Source organism: Anabrus simplex, chromosome 1, assembly GCF_040414725.1.
Source record: "Anabrus simplex isolate iqAnaSimp1 chromosome 1, ASM4041472v1, whole genome shotgun sequence".
NCBI classification, from domain to species: Eukaryota; Metazoa; Arthropoda; class Insecta; order Orthoptera; family Tettigoniidae; genus Anabrus; species Anabrus simplex.
The window spans coordinates 388,542,011-388,559,805 of record NC_090265.1 but is presented as its reverse complement, the minus strand read 5'-3'; the positions used below and the strand labels follow the sequence as shown (position 1 = coordinate 388,559,805).

General features: G+C 40.8%; 1 protein-coding gene across 4 annotated transcripts in view; it reads right to left on the bottom strand.

The window, feature by feature from the left end:
* Nucleotides 1-76: 76 nt before the first annotated feature.
* The window catches only part of LOC136856823 (collagen alpha-1(III) chain), a 212,219-nt gene continuing 194,500 nt past the window's right edge, over nt 77-17,795 (bottom strand). For 3 of the 4 annotated variants that reach the window (XM_068224976.1, XM_068224978.1, XM_068224979.1), the window contains one exon: nt 77-5,410. In XM_068224976.1, coding sequence (XP_068081077.1) covers nt 507-5,410 — 4,904 coding nt within the window. In that variant the 3' untranslated portion in view covers nt 77-506. The remainder of the gene's footprint in view (nt 5,411-17,795) is intronic. The other variant, XM_068224977.1, reaches the window with a different exon arrangement.

Genomic DNA, 17,795 nt, shown 5'->3' with positions numbered 1-17,795 from the left:
TCATATTTTATTTTTACTAGGTAGTTCTTACTAAACAATGGATAAAGTTAAGGTAAGGATTTAATAAGACAATTAATTTAATCAGAAATATTTATTTATAAGAGACACATTTACAAGAATATAAATATGATAGTCATAAAATTCTTATGGCTATTTAATGAATTTGATGCAATTATCAGTGCATGAGTGAATAACAGTAGCTGAACATAACAATTATGACATGGTTTATTGATCTCCCAGACACAAAGTTTAAATATTACACAAGCACATGTTACACTGTAGGACACTTAAACACTATTTTGTAAAGAGAATATAATACTTGTTTACAAAAGTTCATCTCTGTGATGTGATACATTGTAGAAATCATCAGGTCAAAACACAAGATAACCGAGTATAACTTGATGAATGACTCACACAACATATTAGAAAATATGTTGATTTATCTAATCAGAAATCTATTTTAATTTGGCTTGCAAATAGCAAGCATGTATAGTTATTAACTTTGTCTAACAGCAACATGGAGTTCCGTCAGGGTTTGTAGGCGGATTTGGCTTACATATCTTCGTTCGGCCATTGGATCCATAAACAATATTGCAAGAGAAGGTGAAGTAACCACAAGTTGATGATTTTGTATAGTAAGTGTGTGTGTATTTTTTGCCATCACTTCCATTTCGACCTACCACTTTGCCATTATCCAGTTTTCCTGTTACACTTTTCGTTACAGTTACAAAGCTGTCTGGTGATGTACTACCGTATTTCGATGATGGTACTATTTGACCATTCCTAACGTGGGACCAGTTGCGAGATGATCTACTTCTTGGTGATGTGGCATTATGAATGCCATTCCGCCTAGGTATATATGTCTGCTGGCCACCATTCCTCATGGTAACTTGTCCTGATCCTTGTGGTTGATAACTATTTCCTCGTGGATTGCTATACGTTATATTTCCAGGTCCTGGAGAGACGACGACTGTTTGAGCCTGGGAGTGACCTCCTGGTGAGGCTGAAGATTTAGTTTGGTCTGGATTGCCTGATGTTGATGTCACCCGACCTCGGAAACCTTCCGGAATGTAACTTAATGATCCAGGAATTTTTTGCCCTGGTTCAAGAACATCCCCCTTGTTCATTTTATCTCCACGATCAGAATCTTGAACAATGTGCACTCCTCGGTTTCCAACTCCACTCAGGTGAATATGCTGGGTTTGTTGCGGTCCTCCTGTCCCAGCTGTCACAATTTTCTTTGCACCTCCCCCATTCAAACTTACTGCTCCATGCATAGTAGAGTGTCCTTGTCTTGAGGAAGAAAATTCTCGTTTGAGGTTTCCATAATCAAGAACCTGTCCATGGTTGTCATCATCATCATAATCTCCAGACCCATCATAATCATCTTCTAATGGAATGTCTGTTGTCATTGGCAATGGGTAAATGTTTTGATTATTTGACATATATCCATGTTCCTGAGTCTTCGTATTTTGAATATTGGTTTGTCCATTATTTGCATACGTTCTATCTTGGGCTCCATTACTTCCAGTACCATGAATCTGCTGGCCATTGCCTCTTCCATCTGCACCTTGTTGCATGTGAGTGATTCCTAGTCCATTCTGGGATCTGCCATTACCATACTGATCATTTGATGAGCTTGACAGTTGAGAATTACCAACATTGTCTGCTACTTGGCCATTACCATTACCACTGAGAGGAGTTCCAAATGGTCTCCACATTTGTCCAGGTGCATCTTGCTGTACACCTGGTGAACCACCATTTTGTACACCAGATCCAGCTTGAGCAGCACCTGTGTATGTAATGCCGTATCGAAAAGAACCCTGAACTTGAGTCTGTGACTGTCCTGATTGTGCTCCACTCTGGGCAGAAGCCGAACCACCTCCTGTGAAGGGATTCTTTTGTACTTTTCCATTGCCTTTTCCATTACCATTCTTCTGGTATGGTTTGAATCCTATTTGAGCCTGACTGGATGTACTACCTTGACCTTTAGCTTGTGCATCAGCCATCCCACCCGCAGACCCAGCCTGCACCTGAGTATTTGTACCATGACGCCAGCCTCCACTTTGAGCCTCAGCTGTTGTAGCACCACTTTCTGATCCAACCTGAACTTGAGACTGTGTTTGTCCACTTCCTGCTTGTGCTTGTGCAGAACTAGTAGCACCTTCCTTTCCTCCTATCACTTGACTCTGTGCTCCTCGATCTTTGTCTTTGGTCTGCGCCTGAGCTGAAAACGACCCAGAGCCAGTGTATGTACCGGTCACTTGAGCTTGTGCAGTGCTTCCTCCAACTTTGCCTTGGGATGAAGCAACAGCACGAGTTTCATTTTCTTCCTGTTGAACACTGCTTTGGACTTGGGAGTCACCTGGTTGTGGTCCGGTAGTGAGTAACCCAGCATCAGGGAGTGCTCCACCAGAACCAAGAGTATACTGAGGACCATAACCAGGACCTGATACTCCAGGAACTCCACCATATCCTGGACCTGCTACACCAGGACCTCCAACGTAACCTGGACCACCAACGTAACCAGGGCCACCAACATAACCAGGACCAGCCACACCTGGACCGCCAACATAACCTGGCCCAGCTACTCCAGGACCTCCAATATATCCAGGACTTGTAACTCCAGGGCCTCCAATATAGCCTGGACCAGCAGCACCAGGACCACCAACAAAACCAGGACCACCCGCTCCAGGACCACCAACATATCCAGGGCCACCTGCTCCAGGACCACCAATGTAACCAGGACCAGATACTCCAGGACGTGCAATTCCTGAACCACCAATATAACCAGGACCAGCTGCTCCAGGACCACCAACATAACCAGGGCCACCTGCTCCAGGACCACCAATGTAACCAGGGCCAGCTGCTCCTGGACCACCAACATAACCAGGACCACCAACATATCCAGGGCCACCTGCTCCAGGACCACCAATGTAACCAGGGCCAGCTGCTCCTGGACCACCAACATAACCAGGACCAGCTGTTCCAGGACCACCAACATAACCAGGACTGCCTGCTCCAGGACCAGCAACATAACCAGGACCAGCTGCACCAGGACCACCAACATAACCTGGACCAGCTGCTCCAGGACCACCAACATAACCAGGGCCAGCAACTCCAGGACCACCACCAATATAACCAGGACCAGCTGCTCCAGGATGACCAACATAGCCAGGACCACCAACATAGCCAGGGCCAGCTGCTCCAGGGCCACCAACATAGCCAGGACCAGCTGCACCAGGACCACCAGCATAACCAGGGCCGGCTGCACCAGGACCGCCAACATAGCCAGGACCAGCAATTCCAGGACCGCCATAACCAGGGCCAGCTGCTCCAGGACCACCAACATAGCCAGGACCAGCTGTACCAGGACCACCAGCATAACCAGGGCCGGCTGCACCAGGACCACCAACATAGCCAGGACCACCTGCTCCAGGACCACTAACATAGCCAGGGCCAGCTGCTCCAGGACCACCAACATAACCAGGGCCGGCTGCACCAGGACCACCAGCATAACCAGGGCTGGCTGCTCCAGGACCACCAACATAACCAGGACCACCAACATAACCAGGACCAGCTGCTCCAGGACCACCAGCATAACCAGGGCCAGCTGCACCAGGACCACCTGCTCCAGGACCACCAGCATAACCAGGGCCGGCTGCACCAGGACCACCAACATAGCCAGGACCAGCAATTCCAGGACTACCACCATAACCAGGACCAGCTACACCAGGACCACCAACATAACCTGGACTTCCAGTATAACCAGGGCCAGATATTCCTGGACCAACATATCCTGGTCCTTCAATTCCTGGATGGGCCCTGCCTGATGCATCAATGTAAACATTACTTGGAATTGGTTGACCTGCAGGAACACATACATTTGTTAGGCCGCAAACATAACGAGTTTGCCCATTGACTGGGGGACCTACAACTCCAGGTTGACGTATAGCACCAGGCCCACCAACTCCAGGTTGCCCAACGACCCCTGGACCTCCAGCAACACCAGGACCACCAATCATACTGGGCTGTCCAGTAACTCCCGGACCTCCAGCAACACCAGGACCACCAAACATACCAGGCTGCCCAGTGAATCCTGGACCTCCAACAATACCAGGACCACCAATCATACCAGGCTGCCCAGTGAATCCTGGACCTCCAACAACACCAGGACCACCAATCATACCAGGCTGCCCAGTGAATCCTGGACCTCCAACAATACCAGGACCACCAATCATACCAGGCTGCCCAGTGAATCCTGGACCTCCAACAACACCAGGACCTCCAATCATACCAGGCTGCCCAGTGAATCCTGGACCTCCAACACCAGGACCACCAATCATACCAGGATGCCCAGTGAATCCTGGACCTCCAACAACACCAGGACCACCAATCATACCAGGCTGCCCAGTGAATCCTGGACCTCCAACACCAGGACCACCAATCATACCAGGCTGCCCAGTGAATCCTGGACCTCCAACACCAGGACCACCAATCATACCAGGCTGCCCAGTGAATCCTGGACCTCCAACACCAGGACCACCAATCATACCAGGCTGCCCAGTGAATCCTGGACCTCCAACACCAGGACCACTGACCATACCAGGCTGCCCAGTGAATCCTGGACCTCCAACACCAGGACCACTGACCATACCAGGCTGCCCAATGAATCCTGGACCTCTGACACCAGGACCACTGACCATACCAGGCTGCCCAGTGACCCCTGGACCTCCAGCAATTCCAGGTCCACCAACCATACCAGGCTGTCCAATGAATCCTGGACCTCCAACACCAGGACCACTGACCATACCAGGCTGCCCAGTGACCCCTGGACCTTCAGCAACTCCAGGTCCACCAACCATACCAGGCTGCCCAATGGCCCCTGGACCTCCTCCAACACCAGCACCACCATGAATACCAGGCCGGCTAATGATTCCTGGACCACCAACCATACCAGGCTGTCCAATAACTCCTGAACCTCCAACTAAGCCAGGTTGACCAATGGTTCCTGGACCTCCTATCATACCAGGAACACCTACCATACCAGGACCTCCGACAAAACCTGGCTGCCCAATGATCCCTGGACTTCCAGAAACTCCAGGACCACCAACAATACCAGGCTGTCCAATGAATCCTGGACCTCCAGCACCAGGACCACTGACCATACCAGGCTGCCCAGTGATCCCTGGACCACCAGGAACACCAGGTCTCCCATTATACCCAGGACCTCGACTAGTATCTATAACACCAGGTCTACCCCCAATTCCAGGTTGACCTCCAATTCCACTTGGCAGTCCTCCAGGTCTTGTCAGTGCTCCAGGCCCTATCAGTCCACTTCCAGGAAAGCAATCTTCACATCCACCTCCTCCAGACTGGCTTTGCGCTTGTCCCATCCCATTTGTTCCACCTGCAAAGAAAATGAATGGTAGATAAGCACTATAATGATCCTAAATTGAATTTTTTAATGTGTGTTGTTGACCTGAAGTTAAGAATAATTTATAGTTATAGCAAGCTGTTTATGAAAGTACTGGATATATAAATGAATTGGTAAGTCATAGAAGGAACTTATTACGCTCTGTGTAGGTTTTGGGAAATGATAAAAGTTTCTGAGGGTCACTCTGAGTATGGAAATTGTAGTTACATTTGTTATTATGGATTTTAATATAGTTAGAAGAGTAAATTAATGTATTGTACTTAGTGCCTTTCAGTTCTACATGAGAGTATGGTATGTGACAAAACTTTTGCATTTTATATTATGTTATTCTTATTTTTGACAACCTATAACATTAAACTGCAACTTTTGAAACTTATGTTGGCATAATGCTATACAGATTAGACATTATTATCAAAACTACAGGCATTTGTGGAAGGCCTCTGCAAAAGTCTTTCATAAAATGCCTATATTTCATCATCAGGCATATTGAGTCAATTTCTTAAGGTCAAGAATCTTCTTATTAATAGAACTTTACCCAAATAGAGTTCCGGGCTTAGGTCATGCATAGGGTTACCAACTGAAAATTTCCAAATGCAGGACATTGCTTAGAAAAATGCAGGACATTTAAGAAAAATGCCTGACAATTTCAATCGATAACAAAATTATACATATATTACACACAACTTTTTACAAAAGGAAATACCTTACTTAATGATCAGTCCTTGCTGCAGTTCATTTCCTTGAAGCTGTATTTTTCAACAGAACCTATTATCCGCACACTTTATCTTGGTGCATTTGTGTACAGGGGTGAGGAGTAAGGAGGGAGCTGTCCCGGTATCGATAGTGCTGCCTGGTGCTGCCAACTGAATGAAAATGAAATCTGAATTGAATCGAGAATATGATCGATCGATATGAAATTTCTAAACCATTATCATCGTAAGCCAACAACTATGTCACATACACATTATATAACATTATAAAACATTTCTCGATGCGAATCTTGTTCCTAGCATGAATTCTATACTTTGGCTTTGTTGTGTAAACAACAACAGTACTAGTACGTAAAGTGTACGCCAGATGTCGCACAACGATGCTTAAGCGATTCATAGTTTGTGTTTCAAAGGTTGCCAGTACAAATCTCGAAGATCGCCGAGGTCAACCTATTCAGCACTAGGGTGTAAATGCACCAAGATAAAGTGTGCGGATAATACTTTTGAAAGAAGACGCAAGTTATTTTCTTGAAGTACATATTTATAAAATTCTTCACATGACACATCTTTGAAATTGAACTTCACAAGTAACATTCCTTTCACTGATTCTACCAACAAACGGTTCCTTTCCTTTGTCCACTGAGCATTTATGAATGAAAACACACGTTCAGTGGAGGCATTGCTGCCTGGTATGGCAAAGAAAAACGGGCAAATGTTCAAAAGTTCAGAAAATACCTCAGTGTTCTGGCACTTATTAAAAAAAACCAGACCATTGTTGGTCTAGTGTTGTATCTTTATCCAAAGTTGAAGTTTTAGAATAAGCCCTTACGTTGCAGAACTGAATCATCTATTTTTACACCTTTTGACTAGAAATACTGAATACATGGTAGAATATCGTCAAAGCTGAGGTCTTTAATGTTTTGAAGTTTCAACCATTTGAAACACTTGAATTCCTCTATAGGATGCATCCATTTATCCAAGTACTCGGTGCAGGTTTCATAGAAACATTCTCCATAAACACTTTGCATTCTTTATCCAAACCATCTTCTGAAAATGTATTTAAAATCTGTCTGACTTTAAGGGGAATGAATTGACCTTCAAGTCTGCCTTTCAATGAAGATTGGACAGATTCTAATAGTTCAAGCACTTCTACAACTGAATTATGTTCTTTCTCAAATGACAAAATTTTATAGTGAAAAATGTGCATGGTTGAGGAAAGAAGCAAAAGATAGAGCTCTGAAAAGTCATTTTCAAGGAAGTTTCTAATTGATGAAGGCACTGACTTCCTACCCTGAGAAAGAAAGTAGGATTTCAGAGCTGGGAACAATTGCAGGATTCTTTCAACTGCTGGATACAATGTTAACCACCTAGTCTTAGAATGATTTAAAAGCTGCAGATAATTTACATCAACAAATTCACAAAAGTCTTTCAATTCCTGAGTGTGCACTGCATATATATGAAAGAAGTCGAACATTTTCATCACCACAGACTGAATATCAACAGGAAGAGCATCAGCTCCATGTTGTAAACATTTATGTAGAATGTGAGCAGGACATCATTCATTCAAGTCTTTTTTGAGAGCAGAGAATACATTCTTCCCTTCTCTGCATGCAAGGCCTTCAAAATTAACATTGGCATTCTCTCCAGAAAATGCAATGAATCTAATTTTATGCTTTTTGAGAGTATCTGAAATATAGGAGGAAATACATTCAGAACTTTCATTTGGACATGCTTGTAAATTAAGAACTTTTATCTGAATGCCATTATTTTTGTAATCAAAGAATTAGATGACAATTGGAAACAACTTTAGTGCACCATGATTGCTTGCATCTGTTCCTAGGCCAAAAAATGGAACTTTATTGTTAAGAGTTTCAATTATAATATCTGTCGAGTGAGGAGCAATAACATTATTTATTATGGCTTCTGTTTTAGTTCTTGCAAAGGTCAGTTTCTGTGCTACTGCAGAACCTAAGAACATACTCTTATTCAATTTAGCTGTGCAGTCCATTGATTTGTACGACTGGTGATGGAAAATTGTATGAAATGACATTGTAGCTTCTGCGGCTTGAACTTTTTTATCATCTGGTGAATATTTGGGAGTGACAAATGATATTGACCTAGTTCTCACTGTCTTTTTGTGTTTTTCACTGTTAACGTGTCTTTGCAAGTCACCAACACCTTTGTATCCGACATTAACATAACTATCACACACTGCACATTTCGTTTCACTTTCACTGCGTCCGTGAGTAAAGCAAGGATACTTATGTTTTAGTTTATCCGAAAATTTACACTGTCTTTTTTTTAAGATTCACTCCTTTCAGGTTGCAAAGATGACATACCAGTACGTAATAGTATGCAATGAGATTAATATTTCACTCCATTCGCTGCATACTCGCACTATAATTTACGGCGACAACCAGATAACCAAACACGATAGCTGCAAATCATATGGCAAGCACATGTAAACTGTAGCTCTCGACACTTCCGGTTTCTCTCAACATAAACGTGGAAATGAAGTGCTTTGATTGGTTGATCGATGCCTGGACTTCAAGTTCAATATATTGAATATTAGTATTACTTATTTCCACCCTCGGAAGTAGCGCCCTGAGCACATGGAGTTGATGTACGATGGAATAACATGCTGTCTTCAGCCTAGAACCTAAGTGAGCAATCTTGTAAAGAAAAATGCCGGACAATGTTGATAAATTAGAAATGCCGGCCGGACATAACCAAAATGATTGAAAAGCAGGACATGTCCGGCAAAAGCCGGATGGTTGGTAACCCTAGTCATGCACCCAACTGTTTTATTAGCTGAAAAGTACCATATGGTGTACACAACTGTTTGTGTATGGGTAAGCTTGTACAGCCACAATGTGTTTCCTTGAGTATTCAAACTGCTTAAAAGATGCTGGTGTAAAGAACTACTTTCAGTGTCTTGGTATAGCTTGGAATTATGACTTGTTGGAAACAGATAATTTTTATTTTTTTTATATTTTTTTTAAATGTGAAGATGGGCACCAATGATTGAAGTCAAGCACTAGTAAAAAAAACTACTACCGAGCTCGATAGCTGAAGTCGCTTAAGTGCGGCCAGTATCCAGTATTCGGGAGATAGTAGGTTCGAACCCCACTGTCGGCAGCCCTGAAAATGGTTTTCCGTGTTTTCCCATTTTCACACCAGGCAAATGATGGGGCTGTACCTTAATTAAGGCCACGGCCGCTTCCTTCCCACTCCTAGCCCTTTCCCGTCCCATCGTCGCCATAAGACCTATCTGTGTCGGTGCGACGTAAAGCCACTAGCAAAAAAAAAAAAAAAACTACTGTTTTTATCTGTTTGTTTGTATTAGCTATTATGGACACATACTCCTTACGGATGTAAACCCTATCATATTTCTTTATTGCATGATTTATAAGGTCAAATGTCCTATTGCAAACAAGGAATGAATGCTCTCTAACAGGACAACAATGGACAATATCTTCAAACTTTCTAGATTCAGTGAGTCCTATATCAAGGCCATACCCAAGGGACGGGGTTAGTTGGGTTCAAATTCCCCCCTCTGAAATGAACTTCACAAATTCAAACAGCACCTCAGTAAGGTGGCTACAACAACGACTGTTCCCTTTGTTAAAGGTGGCTGATGAATAACCTAAAATGACATTGAGGGTGGCAACGAGAAACCACTTCATGAATTTTCCCTAGGATATCATGATTAGATCACAGCCATGATTGCACCTGCCAAAAGGGAGAATAACCTATATAAATCAAAACTATTATGAAATCAAGAATTTGGAAAAATAATTGAATTTAACCTATATAACTAAGCTATCTTTAAATGTTTCTCTATGAATATAGTTAATACATTTTCTGAAAAAATTATTTGATAATTTTAATTTTGGTGAGTTTTGTTTGTTTTTATTTTTTTACATAGATTTGGCACCATCATTCAATTTTTTACACTCTTTACAAAGTTATTGTCTAAAATGTTTTGCTTGGATTTTTTATTAGCATTGTATAAATACAGAAAGTAGAAAATGTAATGTATATTGTCTTAATTTTATAAGTGTTGAAATACCTTTATACCAATATTTGAATGGTTCTAAGGCTAGAAACTTCTGATATACTTCATCTTCTGTTTTTGACACATTTGCTATTAGTCCATGAGGTTCATGTTTCAGATATACTTAAGAGATGCTTCTACTTTCCATGCCTTTTTCCCAGTTATCCGGGATCAACAGTAATGTAGATTTATCCCTGTTTATGTCCTTCCTGACGATGCCAGCCATATATGGGGGAAGGGGGGATATATTCACTATTGCTGTTTCTGTGGTGGTTGGTGGTGTTGTGCATAGGTGAAGACCAACAGATGTACAGATTCAGAGCCACAGAGCTCGATAGCTGCAGTCGCTTAAGTGCGGCCAGTATCCAGTAATTGGGAGATAGTGGGTTCGAGCCCCACTGTCAGCAGCCCTGAAGATGGTTTTCCGTGGTTTCCCATTTTCACACCAGGCAAATGCTGGGGCTGTACATTAATTAAGGCCATGGCTGCTTCCTTCCACTTCCTAGGCCTGTCCTATCCCATCGTCGCCATAAGACATATCTGTGTCAGTGCGACGTAAAGCAAATGGCAAAAAAAAAGATTCAGAGCCATATAAATTGGTGGAGATAACCAACAGGTGTGGGGCATCTATTTCTTAGTATACACATTTTAGGACAATCACAAACACCCAGTCTCCGAGCTAAAAGAATTAACCAAACATGGTTAATATCCCCAGCCCATATTTGAAACAAACCCAGGGCCCTATGCAGTATGCTGACCATTCTTCCTGGGAGCTAGATTTGTAGATATACTTAAAAGCCTGAAATAAACATTGTTAAGAGATTTTTCTATACTTTATAGCAAAGAATTCAAATAACTGATTTGTTTTTGTTAACAAAATATTCGGTTTTTAGTCTCAAATTTTTTGGAGTCCTACAGGACTTCATCCACAATAATTGTCAACAATTCATATTTATAAATAAAAATTTATTATTTTTAAATAGTTTGTAGTGGTCACTAAAAATGTTCATCATTTTGAATTTCTCTGAGAATAATTGAGCTTGTGAAACCATTACTTGAGTCAGTCAGTCAACAAAAGGTCAATCCCTGACTCAGAAGCATGAAAATAAATGCTCACAAAGGGAACCTCTAGCATGAGGAAAACCCAACAGATGTACAGATTCAGAGCCATAGAAATTGGTTGAGATAACCAACAGGTGTGGGGCATCTATTTCCTAGCATACACATTTTAGTTACTTTTATTATCACACCTAGAAGGTTACCTTTTCAGTAAATTAATGGAGAAATGGAGCTAAGTTAGTCTAAAATCATATTGAGACATCACAAGTCTCACCAATGTATCATTCTGACTGCCAGTTAAGTTGTATAGTTATAATTTGATTGTGATCTCATGAGTTACATATTCTAACAGTACAACACAGCTGCAGATCTTATGGAAATGTATTTAAAACTATATCAGTTGCTATAATAAATGTTATAATAATTTATATTTATCTGCATGAAGCATTGTACTGAAGTTTGGAGTGTGGGGATGAATGATCTTAAACTGAATGCATGCAACAATATACATATATCTAAGTGAATGTTAGGAAGTAGTTAAATTTGCTGCATAATAATATTTGTACATTTATTTGTGTACATATTGGATGAAATATTAACCTTTTTATACTGACATTTCTTCTATATAACAGAAAGTAACATCTCTCCCCTTAAAATGTATGTAAACTGTGAATATATTTATACTTAAATCTCAAAATTGATCCAAGCAAATTATTGCTTACATTATGTCAAAAGACAACATTTGGTAGCTACTTATGAGAAAACAGGAAAATGGGGGAATTGTCCTCATCTACACATTATTGGAAAAATGAATTCTTGACATACCGTACTGATTTAATATTTATTTACCATCATTCTGAGCAGAAATATGGAAGGTCTAGAGAAAAAGGGTCAGCCCCCATGTTCATATAAAATGTTCCTTAGACCTTGAAGAGACCGGGTGAGTTGTCCATGTGGTTAGAGGCACGCGGCTGAGAGCTTGCATCCGGGAGATAGTTCCAGCTTTGTACCAGCAATCTGACATTCAGTTCTCTTGTATTTCTTACCTTCAATTTAGTCTTCGAAAAGCTAATTTTCATACCCTACTCATTGCACCTATTTTCAAGTTCCAAGATATTAGACTGCAGGCTTTTGGCACAATCTGCCATTAAGACCAAGTCATCAGCAGAGACCAGACTGCTTGCTACATTTCCACCTGCCTGAATCCCTCCCTGCCACTTTATACCTTTCAGCAGATGAACCGTGTAAACTACGAACAACAAATGTGAAATATTACAGCCTTTTCTAAGCTTTGTAAGTACCCTGAAACAAGAACTCATTCTACAATCAATTCTCACTGCAGCCAAATTGTCAACATATACACTTAATCCCATAGTTCCCCAGTATGGCAAACATTTTTTTCCCTCGGTACCCTGCCATATACTTTCTCTAGATCTACGAAACGTAAACATAACTGTCTATTCCTCTTGTAGCATTTTCCATTTACCTGGTGCATACTGAAAATATGATCCTGACAGCATGTCTGTGGTCTGAAACAACTCTGGTTTTCATCCAACTTTCTCTCAACCACTGATTGCACCCTCCCTTCCAAGATGCCAGTGCATACTTTGCCTGGTAAACTAATCAATGAGATACCTTGATAGTTGTTGCAATCCTTCCTGTTCCCTTGCTTATTGATAGGTGCAATTTACCACTTTTGTCTTATCTGAAGGTACCTTACAAACACTCAATGCTAATCTTATTACTCTATGAAGCCATTTCATCCCTGCCCTATAGTGGGAACACTATACTTCACCATTTCAGGTCTAATTTAATCTATTCCTGCTATTTTATGACAGTGGAGTTTATTTACCACCTTTTCCACTTCCTCAAGTGTAATTTCACCAACATCATTTTCCTCATCCCCATGAGGTTGGTTGTTCACAGCACCACCAGAAAGATTTCCTTTTACGTTGAGAAAATTTTCAGAATATTCCCTCACGTGTCTAGTGATTCCCTGGAATCTATTTTCAGTTCACCTGAATTACCCAAAACACTGTTCATTTCCTTTTTCCCTCCCTTCTTAAGATTCTTTATCACTGTCCAGAAAGGTTTCTCTGGTGCTTGACCTAGCCTTTCCAGTTTATTACCAAAATCTTTCTATGACTTCTTTTTGGATTCAACAACTATTTATTTTTCTCTGTTTCTTTCATCTACACACAATTCCCTGTCAGCATCAACCTTTATTTGAGTCCATTTTTGAGAAGCCTTCTTTTTAAGAGTTGCTCTAACTTCATCATTCGACCAAGATGTTTGCTTTTTCCCATATTTACACACAGTTGTTCCTAGGCATTCCCTTGCTGTTTCTACTACACTATCCCTGTATGCCATCCATTATCTTTCTATATCCCAAACCTGCTTACTGTCCACTGTTTGGAACTTATCACAAATCATATCCATGTACTTCGGTCTAATTTCCTCATCCTGGAGATTTTCTACCCTTATTTGTTTGCAGACTGATTTCCCTTCTCTATCCTAGGCCTAGAGATACATAGTTCACTAAAGATCAGATAGTAGTCTGTATCTTCGAAAAATCTCTGGAAAATCCGTACATTTCTAACAGATTTCCTGAAGTTGATTAAGATATAGTCTATTGTGGATCTGGTACCCCTACCCTCCCATGTGTAGCAGTGTATAGCCTTATGCTTGAAGAATGTGTTCATAACTGCTAATCCCATACTAACACAGAAGTCCAGTAAATGCTTCCCATTCCTTTTAGCTTCCATATCTTCCTCACATTTACCAATTACCCTTTCATATCCTTCAGTTCCTTTTCCAAGTCTTGCATTGATATTGCCCATTAGCACTATCCTATCCTTGCTGTTGAACCAAACTACGATACACTCAGTGCTTCATAGAACTTGTCAACTTCATCCTCATCTGCACCCTCACATGGTGAATACACTAAGACAATTCTCGTCCTAATTCTTCCAACTGCCAAATCTACCCACATCATTCACTCATTTATGTGCCTAACAGAAACTATGTTGTGTGCAATAGAATTCCTGATGAACAGCCCTACCCCACACTCTGCCCTTCCCTTTTTAACACCCATCAAGTACACTTTATAATCTCTTATTTCTTCCTCGTTATCCTCTCTTACCCGAATATCATTTACTCCTAGTACATCCAGATGCATTCTATTTACTGACTCAGTCAGTTTTACTTTCTTTCTTCCATAAGCCCCATTAATATTGATAGCTCCCCATCGAATTTCATTTCATTCGCCAAGTTGTTTCCAAGGAGTCCCTCGCCTGTTAAATGGGAGTGGGACTTCATTACTCCCACAGGTCTTACTGACTCAGTCAGTTTTACTTTCTTTCTTCCATAAGCCCCATTAATATTGATAGCTCCCCATCGAATTTCATTTCATTCGCCAAGTTGTTTCCAAGGAGTCCCTCGCCTGTTAAATGGGAGTGGGACTTCGTTACTCCCACAGGTCTGAAGCTTGGTTAACATGTTCTGAACTCAGTAAATTCGTGGAGCAGGATGCTACCCTAGTTACACATGGTCCAAATGTGGACCTCTCCTCTAATGGGTTAGGAACCACCGGTGGATTGTATAGTCCTTGCCGCCTGAGCACAAGAAGAGCCATAACTCAGAACATGTCCGAGATGCCCACTCCCATTCCGTAGCAACTGGTACCCCGACTCTGAGGACCACTTACTAAGTCACACAGCTATTGCCCATGGTTCCTGAACTAGGGCATAACTACAGTAACCCACAGCATGAACCATTAATAATAATAATAATAATAATAATAATAATAATAATAATAATAATAATAATAATAATGATGATGATGATGATACCGAGCAAGTTGGCTGTGCAGTTAGGGTCGTGCAGCTGTGAGCTTCCATTCTAGAAATAGTGTGTTCGAACCCCACTATTGGCAGCCCTGAAGATGGTTTTCCATGGTTTCCCATTTTCACACCAGGTAATTAAGGCCATTCCTTTCCTATACATCACTGCAATAAGGCCTACCTGTATTGGTGCAATATAAAGCACTTGTAATAATAATAATAATAATAATAATAATAATAATAATAATAATAATAATAATAATAATAATAATAATAATAATTTGTAGAAACATTTTAGTGTTGAGGTAGATTAGTGTGCATTTCTTTCCCTCACATGAAGTAATAAACACCTTTCTGGTATGTCTCCATTCTGCTCTTGTCACAACCTCCCTAATGGTATAGGATGACGATGATGAACAGCTGTATCACTGGACCATTTATGGGTAGCAGTAACAACACTTCCCTTTACAGCAAAATGCGAGTTGCAGCGCAAAACTGCCACAATAACAGTGGACCGGTAGATAAGAGGCTCCACACTTCCTGGTACAGCAAACTGCGAGTTACAGCGCAAGACTGTCACAGTAGCAGTGGATGGGTAGCGAGAGGCTCCACACATCCCAGTACAGCAAACTGAGTTGCAGCGCAAGATTGTCACTGTAGCAGAGGACCCGTAGCGAAGGGACTCCACACTTTCCGGCACAGTAAACTGTGATTTGCAGCATAAAATGGTCTTCTTCTTCTACCACCGCTTTTCCCACACCTGTGGGGTCGCGGGTGCAAACTGTTTTGCACAAGTGTATGGAGCTGGAATAAACATGTGATGGCAAAGGAGTTAAGGAATGTCCATTCCTCTATTTGACAGAACAGTTTTGAATTAGTTATCCTGAAAATAATGAAAAATGAATGTGACATGCAAACTTTGCTTGGGGGCAATCATTTTGAAAGTTTGTTTAGTCTCACTTAGTGATGATAGCCACTTTATATCTCTGTGCTAATAAATAATAAAATACATAAACACACAAAATGGAGTGATTTTTTTTCCTAGCAAACTTTGGTATAATTCCACCCATTGTGAAAAAAATGTCATTCTTAACGACTGGTGTTTTGTAATTTTACTGATTACTTGTTGGAAAAGTAGTCGGTAATTTTAAATGAGTAAAATATTTCTCAGATAATTGTAATTCAGCGCAATTACTTTTATTTTGTACTTTGTCTCCCGTGAGTTTACTCTCCAGAAAAGATGTGGGAGTAGGCTGGCTAGTATTTGAGTATTGTGATGATGTTGGCAATGTTGATGACAATGATAATGGGGACAATGACTTCAAAATGGAATGAATGGGCCCATGCTCTTTCACTACCATTTCTTCACTAATTATACTTTCACTGTCTCAAATATTTTTGTTGGGATGTTCAGAAAAAACAATTTTATGAACTAAGGTGACATGATTCTTCAGGTTATTGGTGTTGAAAAATTTTCCTCCTTGACAGAAACTCTTTTTACAAATATGGCAAGTGACAATGTTATCGAGAGAAACTCTTTTTACAAATAAGGCAAGTGACACTGTTATCACTAGGGCCCAAATTTTTATGTAATTACAAACAGTATTGCGCTCCTGTACCTGTAGACAACTGAAAATGAATTGCAGTTCTGATATGGTTACACTTGTGTTTCATTTGACATATTTCTACATATTCTTAGTAATACTACACATTTTACATATTACATGAAGAATGTGACTTTTTTGTACATATCTAGGTAATTATAAAAAACATTTTTAAAAACAGTTTCAGTTCGTTTTAATTTTCAGACTCCAGTAAAATAACTGTCGAACCTCCTTTCAGAAGAAAATATTTCAGTTGCTAAAGTTGGATTATGAGAATAGTTCCTTTAAAATTGGAATTTCCAACCCTTTGTCTGTGAAATACGGTAGGTCCGAGTGCCTCAACTCTATCACGAATCTTTGAATCTGGGGTTGTTATAGTTGACGAGTATATATTAGTTAACTTATGAGATGTGGGCTTGTTAAAAATAGCTCAAATTACATCTAGTCTTGCATTAAAACTAAAATCATGCTCGAGTACTAAGGAATGTTTTACAACAAACGGGAAAGTGGTAATGTGCCAAGAGTGTAAAACAAAACTATAATGTGTTCCATGAAGTCACAACTTGACCAACATTTATGTAGTGCATTGCACCAAACAGTAAACATCGTGTGCCTTCTAAGCAATTAATCTTAACTAAAATGGGTCGGTCACATTTAAAAAGAGATAAAAAAAAGGATATGTGCCAGGCAATGAGAGCTGCAAACATTCTGTTGAACAAACTTCAGGTGCCAGAAATTCATTAATTTCTTGGAAACTATTGCAATAGGCCAATTCCAGATGAATTTACGCCTCGAAAAAATTATCTGGATGAATGTTACCAGGATGTACTGGCATCTATTTGAAGTGATATTCAGAACTTCCATATCAGGATCACAGTAGATGAAACAACAGGTGTCTTGGGACACTATATTGCCAAACTTATTGTTGGAAAACTGGATTCTGGAGAAAATAAACCGTGCAACGATTGCATAATTTGTTAATGAAGGGTTGAACGCTTTGTGGCCTGAATCCATACAGTCGGCTTACTGGCCATAAGTATTTTAACATTTGTATTTTAGAGCATAGATAGTGTAAATGGTACCTGT